We start from the raw sequence: 14264 nt of genomic DNA, 5'->3' as shown, positions 1-14264 counted from the left end.
GAAACAATGACTGGCACATATTAGACACTTAATAAACCTTGGACAGACCCCCCCACACAACTTGACATCTGACCTCAGTCTCTGGTGGGCGTTCTGGATGTCAGGGGTACTCCTGGAGCTCTCTACAGGGTGTCCCATAGGCGCTGCAAGCCCAGCATGCCCCAAACTAAGCCGCTCATCTTCCTCTCTCTCCGCAAGTGCACTTTCCCCCTCTGCAGGGAAACCCTAATGAAAGCAGAAGCCTGGAGGCATCCTGAAATTCCTCATCTCTGGGAGCATCTAACAATAGCATCGGGAGCCCAGGTGAGCCCGTCAGGAGGAAGCGACATCTGAGGCAAGTCCTGAAGGGCAACTGGCAGGGCAGCAGTGGGAACCGAATCAGCACGGTGCTCTCACGGCACTGAAGAGGTGCCTCCTGCAGCAGCCCGGGATTCCAGGAGGGGCAGGAGCAAGAGAGGCAGCGAGGCCACAGAGAGGCTGACCCAGGAGCAAGCGGCTTATGCTAAGAACATGTGATGGACGTGGCTAGGAGAGAGGTCTGCCTGTCATTCCCTGCCACTTGGATGATGGATCAGACAGAGTCAGGAGAGACTGGAGGAAGACCAGGGAGAGAGCGGTGACAATAATCCAGCCTGGGAGGGACGGAACCTGAACAAGGACAGGGTGGATGGCAGCCCACGGGCGTGGAGACAGCAGACCTGATTCTGGACGCATTTAAGATGTGGGGCAGAAGGACTCAGCGCTTGCTCAGGTGTGGAGGGAGGAGAGGGGAAGAGTCCACACTGGAGCTCAGTGGGGCATCTGGGGGGAGTGGACGGCTGCACCACTCCCTGAGAGGAAGAGCATAGCGGGCAGGGGCTCCACGGCCAGGGGAGGTCTCGAGTCATTGGCTGGACACAGGAGTTGGTTCTGCAGAGGGATCGGGGCGGCCTAGGGGTCGTCAGCTGAAAGTGACCACGGGAACCGCAGGGGTGGGTACGTTGCTCTGAGTGTGGACGGTGGGGATGGAAGGCTGGGGCCATAGCGCCAGACACTGAAGGAAAGGGGAGCAGAACAAGAGCCAAAATGTGGGGCCCAGAAATGAGCAAAATGTCACTGGCATCTGGGGACAGCCAGTCCCCGAGGTACGCGGCGACAGAAGCCGCATGGCAGTGGGAGGAGGGAGTATGACTGCCAGTGAGTCTTTATGTATGGGAGGAAGAGGGGCTCATCAGAGGCATTCGTGGGAATGTGCACCCCAAGAAGACAGGGGACATGGGGACCCAGATGTATCTGAGTAGGAGCAGAGACACATCATTGCCTGCCTGACACCCTGCTCCACAGCTGCAATCAGGTAACCAGTGGGCAGATGGGGCAGGCACTCCCAGAGAGAGGGGCCATGCTGGAAGCAGGGTGCCTCTTGCACTGTCCACAGGGTGCATTGTGAGTGCAGGACCATGAATGGTGTTGCCTCAGATCTTCCAACTTTTAAAAAGAAGCCAGATGTCAGTGCCTCTGTGTGAAATGTTCTGATTTTCAAAAACAAAGGTCACAGTGAAAGTTTTAGAGAATTGTCCTTCTGAAACGTGCAGGATAAACGACATCCCAATATACCCAATGTACAGGCATGTGAGGAACAGGCTTGAGAGGTGCTCAGAAGCCACTGGAATTCTCGCTCTGCCCCACCATAAAATCCGTCTCCCTATTTATGCTTAAGAAATGGTGGCTCATGCCTGTAATCCCAGCACTTTGGGAGGCCGAGGTGGGCGGATCGCGAGGTCAGGAGTTCGAGACCAGCCTGACCAACATGGCGAAATCCCGACTCTACTAAAACAAATACAAAAATGAGCTGGGCGCCTGTAATCCCAGCTACACGGGAGGCTGAGGTGGGAGAATCGCTTGAACCCGGCAGGCGGAGGTTGCAGTGAGCCGAGATCATGCCACTGCACTCCAGCCTGGGCAACAGAGAGTGAGACTCTGTCTCAAAAAAAAAAAAAAAAAACAAGTCACAAATAATCTTTAATTGGATTATTCTTTAAAAATCAGTGCTGAAAGGAAATCAATGAGCAGGCTATGCGTGTCGGGCCCACAGGCTTCCAGCCGGGCATCGCAGGCTCTGTCCATCTGAAATGCACTTTCTGATGTAACATATGAAGAACAGACCCGGTTGGTTTTTTTTTTTTTTTTTTCAGACTCGGTTGGTTTTTAGCATGGGTTTAATGAACTATCTTGACATCACGTTTAACACAATCCAGGCTTTCCTTGCCAACAGTGTCACAGAAATCCTCAGCTCTGACGAAGGGCTTTCTATACTGTCTCTATGCTGTTCCATTGACTTTATGGTGGTGCTCGTTATCTTTAATATTTATTTTATTAAATTATTATTTTATTTTTATTGTAGTTTTTCTATCCAAAATAGAAACGCCTCTTCATTAACCTGCTTCTCTTTTCTTCTTTCTGAATTATTTTAGCTATTCTCATCTGTTTATATTTCCAGATGATTTCAAGAATTATTTCATCCTGTTTCAAGAAAAATAAAATTTGGTGAGATTTCAAACAGAATTGAGTTAAATTTCAAAATTAATTTGGAGATATTGACATCTTTTTTTTTTTTTTTTTTTTGAGACGGAGTCTCGCTCTGTCGCCCAGGCTGGAGTGCAGTGGCGCGATCTCGGCTCACTGCAACTCCACCTCCCGGGTTTACGCCATTCTCCTGCCTCAGCCTCCCGAGTAGGTGGGACCACAGGCACCCGCCACCACGCCCGGCTAATTTTTTGTATTTTTAGTAGAGACGAGGTTTCACCGTGTTAGCCAGGATGGTCTCGATCTCCTGACCTCTCGATCCGCCCACCTCGGCCTCCCAAAGTGCTGGGATTATAGGAGTGAGCCACCGTGCCCAGCCAATATACTTTTTTTAACCTAAGAATATTCTAATTAGTAATCGTTGGTATATAGGAAGACTACATTTTTAATATTCATTTTGAAATCCCTTAATTATAATAGCATAGCAGATTTTTCAGGTTAAAAATCCTGCCATCTGGAAATAATGATAATTTTGTCTACTTCTTTATTCTGTTCTGTGGTAGCTAGTACAATGGCACATTGTTACGTAGCAGTAGTTACAACAAAGAGCCCTGTCTTAATCCTGACCTTGGCAGAGCAGGAATGATCCTGGTATTTAGCTGTGGGGATGCTGTAGGCTGTTGGTTGAGGATAGTATTATTTATCATATTAGGAAAAATCACTTCTTTGGGGATGACAAACGCATGAAAGTTTGGGGAGAGTTTTTAATCAAAGCCTTTTAGCATCAGCTAGACTTGAAATGTGATCGTTTCAGCAGATTTGCTAACCTCGAAGTCTCTTTGCACCACTGAAATAATCATGCTAGTGCGACGTGAGCTCTTTCAAAGTGCTGCTGGGTCCTGACTGCTGACATTTTATTTGAGTTTTTTAAGTACAGTTAAAAAAAATCATTGATACATAGTTTTTCTTCCCTGCAATCTTCATCAGACTTTTGTGTCAGGAATTTGCTGTTTTGTAAAATGAATCGGGACTTTCCCACGCTCTGTAAGGGTTTACCGAAAGTAGGAAAGATCTGCTCCTGGCATAGCTAGAAGCTGGGCACAGGTGAAGTATCTGGGCCTGTCGGTTTTCTTTGAAGCAATTTTAACATCATGATGCTGTTGAGCTTTCTGTCTTCACTTCACTCAGTTTTCTCAGAAAACAGACCTTTTTCTTGACTTTAACATTCACTCTTATATGATCGCTTTTCATAATCTTCTAAGCTCCCAGTCTTTCTTGTCATCTGTAAACTGAAGCTGTAAGAGGACCACTGAATGGAACACATATTAGGTGCTTAGTAAATAGCACCAACCCTTCCCCTGTCATTTGGTGGGTCTCCATCAGCAGTTTACTCTTTTTTTAGTCTCTGAAATTGCACTGTATGCTCATATTTTCCTGTTCATTAAACTAGCTAGAGTTTCATCTATTTTACTGTCCTCAACTCTAAACCTACTTCAGAACAAGTTTTTGCTGCTATCGATCAATTCTATTATTTTTTCTAATTCATAAAAAATGATTTTTATGCCATCGTTTTTAGGGAAATGTGTTATCTGTGATTCTGCTTTGGAGATAGAGTGAACATTTTTTGATGCCATTGCAGATTATTTCTCCACATTTTCTAAACAAAGGTGTATATTTTCTCAGGGTTGTGAGTTTATTCTCCCTCATATCAACATTTCAAAGTTATACTATTCTAATTCTAATACTTGGCATTCTGATTTGTTTTTACCTTTGAGATCTGTCAAGTAGTGAGAGGCTTGTACTAGAGTCTGCTGCTGCTACTTTATTTCTGTCTATTTCTTTTTTTTTCTTTTTTCTTTTGTCTCTCTGAGACGGAGTCTTACTCTGTCACCCAGGCTAGAGTGCAGTGGTGCCACCTCTGCCCACTGCAACCTCTGTCTCCTGGGTTCAAGTGATTCTTGTACCTCAGCTTCTGGAGTAGCTGGGATTACAGGTGCCCACCATGATGCCAGGCTAAGTTTTGTATTTTTAGTAGAGACGGATTTCACCACATTGGCCAGGCTAGTCTCGAACTCCTGACCTCAGGTGATCTGCCTGCCTCGGCCTCCCAAAGGGCTGGGATTACAGGCGTGAGCCACTGCACCCGGCCCCTGTCTGTTTCTTCTGATACTAAAGTCAGGTTTTTGCTGACTCTGTGTTGAGGATATATTATTCACTAAAAGGTTTATAAGTAAAACAGACCATTGGGGTCTGAAATTTTACTTGATCAAATGCTAATTCTGCAATCATGCTTTCCTTTTGTTTGATCATACATCTGAGCCTATGGTTGTCATTTCAACCTGAGTTGAAGTTTTTCTTTGTGCATCTTGGGATATAACCGCAATTACTTTTGCACCAACCTAATACAATAGATTCTTCTGCTATGACTTGGGCGTTTTTTCCTTTTACCAGGTGAGTTTATCCTACATACATTTATTGTCACAACTGATTTTTTTTTTTTTTACTCCAGTCATTGTTGTAGTTAGTTTTGGGTGCTTTCTTATGATTTCCTTTATTTCTATATTTTTTGTTCTTTCAAGATTTATAGGATCTATACCCTTTTAAAAACCATGATTTACTATTAAAATTTTTAAGGACTCATATTACTCTAACAATAAACTCCAGGAATATAACATAGCCTTTTGATTATCTCATCTGAAAATGAGGCAAAACACACTTTTTTTCTTATTACATTGCGGAAACGCATCTCTTTCGTTGGGTGCATGACGCGGCTCTACTTCTTCAGCTCCCTGGTGTGCACCGAGCATGTGCTTCTGGCCTCCATGGCCTACGACCGCTACGTGGCCATCTGCCACCCGCTGCGCTACCACGTCCTCTTGACCCCGGGGCTGTGCCTCCAGCTGGTGGGCTTCTCCTCTGTGAGCGGCTTCACCATCTCCATGATCAGCGTCACGTTCTGCGGCTCCAAAGTCTTGAACCACTTCTTCTGTGACATTTCCCCCATCCTCAAGCTGGCCTGCACGGACTTCTCCACTGCAGAGCTGGTGGATTTCATCCTGGCCTTCATCACCCTGTGTTTCCGCTCCTGGCCACCGTGCTGTCATATGGGCACATCACCCTGGCTGTCCTGCGCATCCCCTCGGCCACCGGCCGCTGGAGAACCTTCTCCACCTGCACCTCTCACCTCACCGTGGTCACCGTCTTCTACATGGCTATGATTTTCATGTATGTCCGGCCCCAGGCCATTGATTCCCAGAGCTCCAACAAGCTCATCTCTGCCATGTACACTGTTGTCACACCAATAATTAACCCTTTGATCTACTGCCTTAGGAACAAGGAATTTAAGGACGCCTTGAAAAAGGCCTTGGGCTTGGGTCAAACTTCACACTAAGACAACTAAATGTCCTAGAGTAAAATCTGTAGTCACGAAACAACATTGTATATGGCACTTTGTGCTCTTTAAATTAATTTTTAAGTTAAATTTAACAAACCTACAGAACTAAGTGAAATTTAACAAACCTACACAACTGTGCACAAGTAAGAAGCCTTCGTCTGCATGTTTTCACAAAAGGACCGTGCTCATGGAACCAGCTCCCAGATCAAGAACTAGAAGCTGCCTTCACGCCCTCTCCCAGTCATTATCCCTTCTCCACAAAAAGCACTATCCTGACTTCCAAAACCAGATGCTAGCATTGGTGTTTTTGAGGGGCTTATGCAGAAAGTATGTACCTTGTTACGTTCCGCTTCTTTCATTCACCGTGCTGCTTGAGTGAATCCTTGATGTTTTTGCATGTAACAATAATTCATGCATTCTCATTGCTATCCAATATTCATAATAAATAATACATTTATACTGTATAATACACCATGCATAATACATTTATACTAGGATAATACATATACTGGGATAATGCATATACTGTATTACGTATTATGTAAACATAATACATTATGCTGGGAGAAACCCTGTCCCACCTCTCCCAGCAGGTGTGAGCCGCTGTGCTCAGCCATAATTTATGTATCTAAACACAAAAAAGGTAAGTAAAAATATAATGTCATAATCTTATGGGACTACCATCTTATGTGCTGTTCAGTCCATCATTCACCAAATGTCATTGTATGGTGCACTACTGTGTCAGTTGAGAATATTTGCGCTGGCTTATTTCTGGATCCTCTGTTCTGTTAAATTGATCTACGTATCTATCAGTATCACACCCTCCATCCATACCACACAGTCTTGATTTATATGATTGTGTAGTAAATCTTAATACTGGAAGAGTGACTCCTTCCACTTTATTCTTCTGTTTCAAAATTATTGTGGCTATTGTACGGCCTTTACATTTTTATATACATTTTATAGTAAGCCTGTCTATGTCCACAAGAAAATCTCGCTGAGATTTTGCTAGAAATTCCATTAAACCTAAAAATCAATTTGGGAAGAACTGACTTCATTGCTCTGTTGAGTCTTTCAATCCATGAACATAGTAAACCCCTCCAATTATTGAGGTCTTCATTTTTGAAATCAGTGTTTTGTACTTTTTAATATGCAGATTCTGTGTGTGTTTTGCTGGGTTTAGACCTAAATATTATATTTTCTTTGAAGCAACTGTAAATGGTATTCCATCTTTTATTTCAGTTTCCATCTGTTTGTTGTTAGTACATAGGAAGCAGTTGATTTTCATATGTTGATGTCGCAGCCTGCAAACTTGCTGCGCTCACTCATTAGTTCCAGGAATTTTTTGTAGATTCCTTTGGGTTTTCTATGTGAACAGTCATGTCAACTAAAAATAGACAGTTCTATTTCTTCCTTTCTGATCTGTATGAATTTTATTTTTTATTTTTTGCCTTACTGCATGGCCTATTTCTAGAACTTCCAGTGCTCTGTTGAATAAGAGTGGGCAGAGCAGATATCCTTGCCTTGTTTCCTCCTTAGAAGGCAAGCATTCAGTCTTTCATGATTAAGTACAATGATGCAGAGTTTTCGTGCATGTGCTTTATCAAGCTGAAGCAGCTCCCCTTTAGTCCTTATTTGCTGAGAGCAGTTTTTGTTTTTATCATAAATGAGTATTTAATCTTGCCAAGTGATGCAGAAAACTGCATCAGGCAATCTGGTCATAGATTTTGTCTTCTTTCACCTGCTGGTAAGGTGTATTACATTGGTTGATTTTCAAATACCAGATTAGCCTTGCATCTTTTGAATAAACCACCTTGGGTTGTGGTGTATGATTCATTTCATAGTGTTGGATTCAATTTGCTAACATTTCGTTAAGGATTTTTGTGTCTAAGTTCACGAGAGGTATTGGTCTGTTGGGGTCTGAAGTTATTTTCATGCTGTCTAATATAGTGTGGACGTCAAAGCGACCTCCTAGAGAACATTCCTAGCTCTCAGAACGTTCTAGCTGGGGAGGGAAAAGGGAAAAAAGGGGGCGAGGAGCGGAGGGACGGGGAAGTATATAGTAATACTTCCCTTGAACCAGTAAAACATTCATGCAAATAGGTTGTAAGAAGTTACGTCTGCGTGCTGTGATACCTAGAGCAACCACTACGAAAACTATACATAATGATATTTCCCAAGACATGATCAGTAAATCAAGATGGAATTCTAAAGTACTGTATCCATTGGAAGGTACAAAAAAAAAAAAAAAAGGCAAAGGAAACAAGACAAAAAACAGCAGACATGAGCCCTAAAGCTTGTTAAATGGATTTCAGGGGCCCTCCAGGATCTAAAAACCAGACCCTCCTGCGTTGGGGACCGGGAATCCGTATTTTTGACAAAAAGCAATTCTTCAATTATAGAAACATCCATAGAACCGGCCTTAGTTTACACAGCCGCATTCCCACTGTTTTACAATCGCATGATCATTTCTGAAAAGTTGAAAACAAAGTTAAAGAATATTTAAGGGGTTAAGAACAAAAAGCCCGAGGAACACAAAAGATTATAAAAACCCTTCCAAACAGCAGGCATACTTGGAAGGGAACCTCACATGCAAGGCTCCTACGTGGAGCCCAGAGCCCAGGTCCTGACGGGAGCACATTTTAAGAGATGGTCTTGGAGCGTGTGCTTTTGTTTTCTATGCTATTCAATGTGTTCACAGCAGGTCCCCTGGATGAGACCACTTAGCCTTCAGCTCCAGAGGCGACCCAGGCCGGCCTTGCCAGGTCCCTCTCCCTGACAGGCGCCCCGCGACAGGGGTCCCACCCCGTCCCTCCGCTCCTCGCCCCCCTTTTTCCACTTTCTCTCCCCAGCGAGAACGTTCTGAAAGCTACAAATGTTCTCTAGGAGGTCGCTTTGACGTCCACACCGAGCCTGGGGGAATTCTGCAGGGAGCACAGGACCCTGGGACGAGACGCAGAAGTCGCTCCACGCCCTGGGCGGCCTCAGCTCCCGCGACACCGCAGCAACTCAGAACCCAGGCAGGGGCCGGGCAGCCGGCATGCTGCCCCCGCCTGCACCTCCAGCCCCCGGCTCTCAGCCCTCACCCCAACCCACAGGACCCTGGCAGGGCGCTGGCGGCCTCCGCGGAAGCCCCAGAGAGCCTCGGCGCGGCCCCGCCCCCTGCAAGGTTCCCGACAGGCGCCGCGGGCACCCCGGCCGTGACGTCACGGCAGCGCGCCGGCCGCGGGAGAGGGCCCCGTCGCGACCGCGTCCCCTTGGGTCCTTGATCCTGAGCTGACCCGGTAGCCATGGCCTTGCGGCTCCTGAAACTGGCCCCGACGTCCGCGTCCGCCCGGGTCGTGGCGGCGGGCGCCCAGCGCGTGGTGAGCGGGGGACGGGGCGGCGGGGCGGCGGGGCGGCGGGGCGGGGAGCAGTTCCACATCTCCCCCGGCCTCTGGCGGCGGCTCCCAGGGTCGCTCTCGGGGTGGGTTTGGGGGACCCCTCCTGCCTCCGGAATTGTTTGGTCTTTGGTCGTGGACAGACCTCAGGGGGGGCCACGAGCTTCTCCAGTCCATTTTATCTCAGCTTTAAGCAAAACGCTGGAGCGCGGAGGTGATCGGCCCCGAGGCTGCCCTGATGCGGGAGAGCAGTGTGCGGGTGGCAGGCCGGGGGCACGCGCGCTTGGCATTCGATAATTCACGTAGCAGCCCTGTCAAGAGCCGTTTAAAGGTCGGGCCCTGCTAGGTGCTTGGGTGATGCCATGTTGAGCAGAAACGGAGTTCAGTGCTTGTGTTCTTTTCTGCCTTTACTCTTACCGACTACCCTCATTTCTTAGCGCTTTGCCCCCACCTTCTTCAGTGAAATTGTTTCATACATTTGTAACACAGCTGGATTGCTTTGTCACATTCTGCCTTACATCCTGGGATCCTTCTACCTAATGAGTTTTTAAAAATGTGCATACATTGAGTGCATTCTTTGTGCTATAAGGTTCTATGGATTTTTTCTTTGTGCTATAAGGTTCTATGGATGTTTTCTTTGTGCTATAAGGTTCTATGGGTTTTGACAAGTGTGTAATAGCATGTCTCCACCATGATAGGTTCATACAGAGTACTTCACTGCCTTAAAAAATTCCCCTCTGCTTTACCTATTAAACTCTTCTTTTCCTCCAACCCCTGACAACCACAGATCTCATTACCGTTTCCATAGTTGCCTTTTCTGGAATGTCATATAATTAGAATCATACAATATATGGCCTTTTCAGACGCCTTGAATACTTGGAAATATCTATGTAAGATTCACTTATGTCTTCGTGGCTTGATAACTCATTTCTTTTTAATCACTGAATAATATCTCATTGCATGGATGTACTTCAATTCATTCAGCAATTGAAGGGCATCTTGGTTGCTTCAAGTTTTTGCCAATTATGAATAAAGCTGCTGTAATCATGTACATGCAGATTTCTTTTTGGAAATACATTTTTATATCAGTTGGGTAATACCTGGAAGAGTGATTATTCATGTAGTAAGACTAGTTTTCTAAGAAGCTGCCAAGCCATCTTCCAGAGTGACTGTGCCATTTGACTCCCACCAGCAGTGAAGGCTCTCCTTGTTGCTCAGCTTGCTCGCCAGCATGTGGGGCTGTCGGTTACTTTGGATTGCTATCCATTCTGATAGATGCGTAGTGGTATCTTGTTTTAACTTTGGAATATCTCATGACATACAGTGTTCAGCATCTTTTCACATACTTATTTGCTATCTGCGTTAATTTCATTTGCGAGAGGTGTTCACATCTTTTGCCCATTTTTAAATTGGGTTGTCTGATTTGCATTGTTTTGTAACTTGTTTCTTCCTTACTCCTCAGTTATCAAGATCGAAAAATATCTTGGTATTTTATATTCTCCTGTTTTATTTAAATTTCACAATAAAGTATTTTAATATTTTTATATTTTCCTGAGTACTTAGTATTCCATAATATGGATATGCCTTAAATTTTTTTGACTATTCCTCCGTTGTTGGACATTTAAGGGTTTCTGTTTGCATTTTTGATGTTACATCATACTTCATTGAGCATCCTTATAGGTCAATCTTATGTATATACCCTTTGAATGGATTCCTAATGCTGTAGACCCGGTGTCCTCTAGGTTTCATGACCATTAGCAGTTTAGGATGGTACTCATTGTCTTGTCCTAACTCTGTAATCATTTTTTAAATTATTTCTCATTTTGATACATGAAAAACTAATGTTTCCTTGTTAATAGTCTTTTTTTTTTGTAGCAAGGTTGACCACTTTTTCATGTGGTTTTTGGCTATATTTTATAATTTTAAAGTAAGCTGTGCGTTTTTATTCTTTGTTTTCTTATTGTTCTGTACAATCTCTGTATATAGTAAGGCGATTATCCCATCATATGTGTTGAACTTTTTCAGTTCTTTTTACTTTTGGTTATGTTTCTTTTCTTTTTTTTGGAAGGAATGTTTTGGCTTTAATGTGGAGAATAAATTGGGATGCTGGAGACAGGCGTTGAAGCAGGCCTTTGCCTTGTAGATGAGAGGTGTGAGGATGTCTACAGGGTCAGCGCATGGCATAGGGAGGTGACGCAGTGTCCAGAGAGTTTGAAGAGTTAGGGTTTTGTGTGTAGTTCTGCAGTTGAAGGAAGGAGAAGGGTATCAAAGACACCATTCAAATTTGCTCTCTTTTGCTTGTTAGGTAGTGGATATTTCTTGCTGTGAGGGAAAGCAGATTTGGGGGCTAGGGTATGGATGTTGCATTTCACCTTAGCTCTGTTACCTTAAGGTGCCTTCAGGACATCTAGGTGGAGCTGTTTAATAGGCAGTGGGGTAACTAGGTCAGGAGCTGGGGACAGAAGTGTGGATTAGAGAAATGTTTTTTATTCCCTTCCCTTCACTCCCAAGCTTCCCTCCATCCCTGTCTTTCTTCCTTCCGTCTGTCCGTCTGTCCATCCATCCACCCCTCCCTCCCTCCCTCCCTCCAATTTTTATTGAACATAGTAAACATATTTAATGAAAATTTCAGACACTGTTCCAGGGCCTGAGGATTTAGCAGTGAACAGACAGACGATATATCTGCCTTTAACGAAACTTACATGGACAGAGTGGTGGGGGATAGACAGATAATTAAACAAATTAATAGGCAATAAAGATGTAGATGTTGGCATTTTTATCACCAAGAGGTTTCTTGGTATTTTTACCTAATAGTTACTAATGCCTACAGGAACCAGAGTGGTCACAATGTGCTGCTGTGTAATTTTGTGTTTTTCAGAGAGGAATTCATAGCAGTGTGCAGTGCAAGCTGCTCTATGGAATGTGGCATTTCCTACTTGGGGATAAAGCAAGCAACAGACTGACAGAACGCAGCAGAGTGATAACTGTAGATGGCAATATATGTTCTGGAAAAGGCAAACTTGCAAAAGAAGTAGCAGAGAAACTAGGTATGATTTTATGTTATACAGAAGGATGCCTTTTCCTCAGATATATGGTTGCTTATTTCACTGGTTTTTCTTCAATATTAATATTAAATAATATTAAATATTTAATAATTGGGCCTAAGGTGGGTATTTCACATTTTTGTTTATTGAAAAAGCTGTTTTATAAAACAAAACAAGAAAAAGCTGTTTTTAATCTTTTATGTTTGGAAAATTTGTAAAAATCCATGCTGGTTGTCAATTTGAATTGGAATTTTATGTGGACAGTGTAAGCAGGGCACTTCCACATAAACTGTTGTGTTTGAACTTTGTGACAGCCTCTGAAATAGAACTGAGGATGGTACTCACTCACAGATGGGTGTACTCCTGAGTGAGGAGATGCCACATAGCTGGGTCCCAAAGCCAAGGTTAGAGCCCCTTCCTGACTCCTGGTGCAGCTGTGTGTCCATTGTACCTTTCTGTAGCACCTGCATGACAGCAGCTGCCCGCTAGAGGGGGCTCCTGTGGTTACAGGGAACAGTCCTTTCAGGAGGAACCTGGATAAGGGCACTGTGCAAGCTCTGTCGCTCACATGCTTGCTCGTATATGTTGTGTGTTCCCTTCATACATGATGAAACCCAGGCATGTAGGTGACTTTCTCTAGGTCTTTGGCGCCATCCCCGGCGGTGAGATTCGGGCGGGCTGTGTGTTTTGGCTAGTCCCCACTGCTCCCTGCGGGGAGTGAGTGATGTGCATCAGACTGCATCCGACTGTTTCTCTTTTCAGGCTTCAAGCACTTTCCTGAAGCAGGGATTCATTATGCAGACAGTACCACAGGAGACGGGAAGCCCCTCACCGCGGACTATAGTGGCAACTGTAGTTTGGAGAAATTTTACGATGATCCGAGAAGCAATGATGGCAACAGTTACCGCCTGCAGTCCTGGTTGTACAGCAGTCGCCTGCTGCAGTACTCGGATGCCTTGGAGCACTTGCTGACCACAGGTGCAGTATTTCTGGGCAGTTAGACTTGTTCTGTACTTGAACGTTATTCTAGAATTCAACCACGTTAAATTGCCACTGAGTCAAGCTTTCCTTTAAGGGTGTTTGATGAGGTAAGTTTTGTCTTTCCAATAAGATCATGAATTTCTTGAAATTGTGTTATTTTTGCTTCAGAATTAAATTAATGCTGTTTCACTATGGATACTGGAGTGAGATTTATGGATTGTATAGAATTCTCAAGGCACTGCTTTAAGCTTCTATACTTACATATTCATTTATATATGAAATGTGTCAAAACAAAGGGGAAAATAGAGCATAGAAGTGTCCAGGAGGAAATGGGATCACACTTATGAAGACTGTGCATGTGCCATACAGACAGAGATGTGGATGCCAACAAAATAGCATCGTCCTGGAGGGCCCAGAGATAGGCTGGAATTCACCATAAAGCCACAAGGTAGACGTTAATCTTGATAAGATGACAGGGGGAGGCAGAACACACAGGGTCCCATAGGCCAGTGCAGTAGGGAAGGATGCTTCCCTTGAAGATACCCAAAGCAGAAAGGAAATGGACAAGAGCTGTGTACTGGGGAGCCTGGGAGATGAAACAGGGATCAGAAAGTATAGTTAGGAGAGGAAGGGAAGGTGGATGAAAGGGCATGAACATGGACTACTTGTGTGCAGAATGAGGTTAGGGTCCAGCCAGGGGTTACTATAATCATCCTGGGAAACAGCAGTGCATGCTAGACATCCTGAGAGTTGGACCGCAGATGCAATACCAATTTTTGGTCAAAGCTACCAATTCACAGATAGCAGCAAATGGCCCATCTGTGTGCGGAGAGAGGGAGATGGGTGGATTCTTAGGGCCTTTGTGTCTGTTTTATGTTGCAGTGCTTGCTGCGTTCGCTGATTGGCAGTGCCCCGATGAGCTCCTCACGCACAAGCTCAGCCGCCACTAGGGTTGGCTTCATG

At 44.7% G+C, this 14264-nt stretch overlaps 2 protein-coding genes across 3 annotated transcripts in view; both read left to right on the top strand.

The window, feature by feature from the left end:
* Positions 1-1065: 1065 nt before the first annotated feature.
* LOC101179349 (olfactory receptor 6B2) lies at positions 1066-5893 on the top strand. Its single transcript, XM_012499428.2, is given in 3 exon segments — positions 1066-1164; positions 5208-5571; positions 5574-5893. Coding segments are annotated over 3 exon segments (783 nt in total).
* A 3192-nt stretch (positions 5894-9085) lies between these two features.
* Positions 9086-14264, top strand: part of NDUFA10 (NADH:ubiquinone oxidoreductase subunit A10) — a 63097-nt gene continuing 57918 nt past the window's right edge. For both annotated transcript variants that reach the window (XM_003278880.3, XM_030804053.1), the window contains exons 1-3: positions 9086-9261; positions 12155-12323; positions 13083-13298. In XM_003278880.3, the coding sequence (XP_003278928.1) occupies positions 9187-9261; positions 12155-12323; positions 13083-13298 (460 nt within the window). In that variant the 5' untranslated portion in view covers positions 9086-9186. The remainder of the gene's footprint in view (positions 9262-12154; positions 12324-13082; positions 13299-14264) is intronic.

This window comes from Nomascus leucogenys, chromosome 22a (genome assembly GCF_006542625.1).
Source record: "Nomascus leucogenys isolate Asia chromosome 22a, Asia_NLE_v1, whole genome shotgun sequence".
Classification (NCBI taxonomy): Eukaryota; Metazoa; Chordata; class Mammalia; order Primates; family Hylobatidae; genus Nomascus; species Nomascus leucogenys.
Note: the sequence above shows the minus strand (reverse complement) of the source record. Positions and strands in the feature narration are given on the sequence as shown.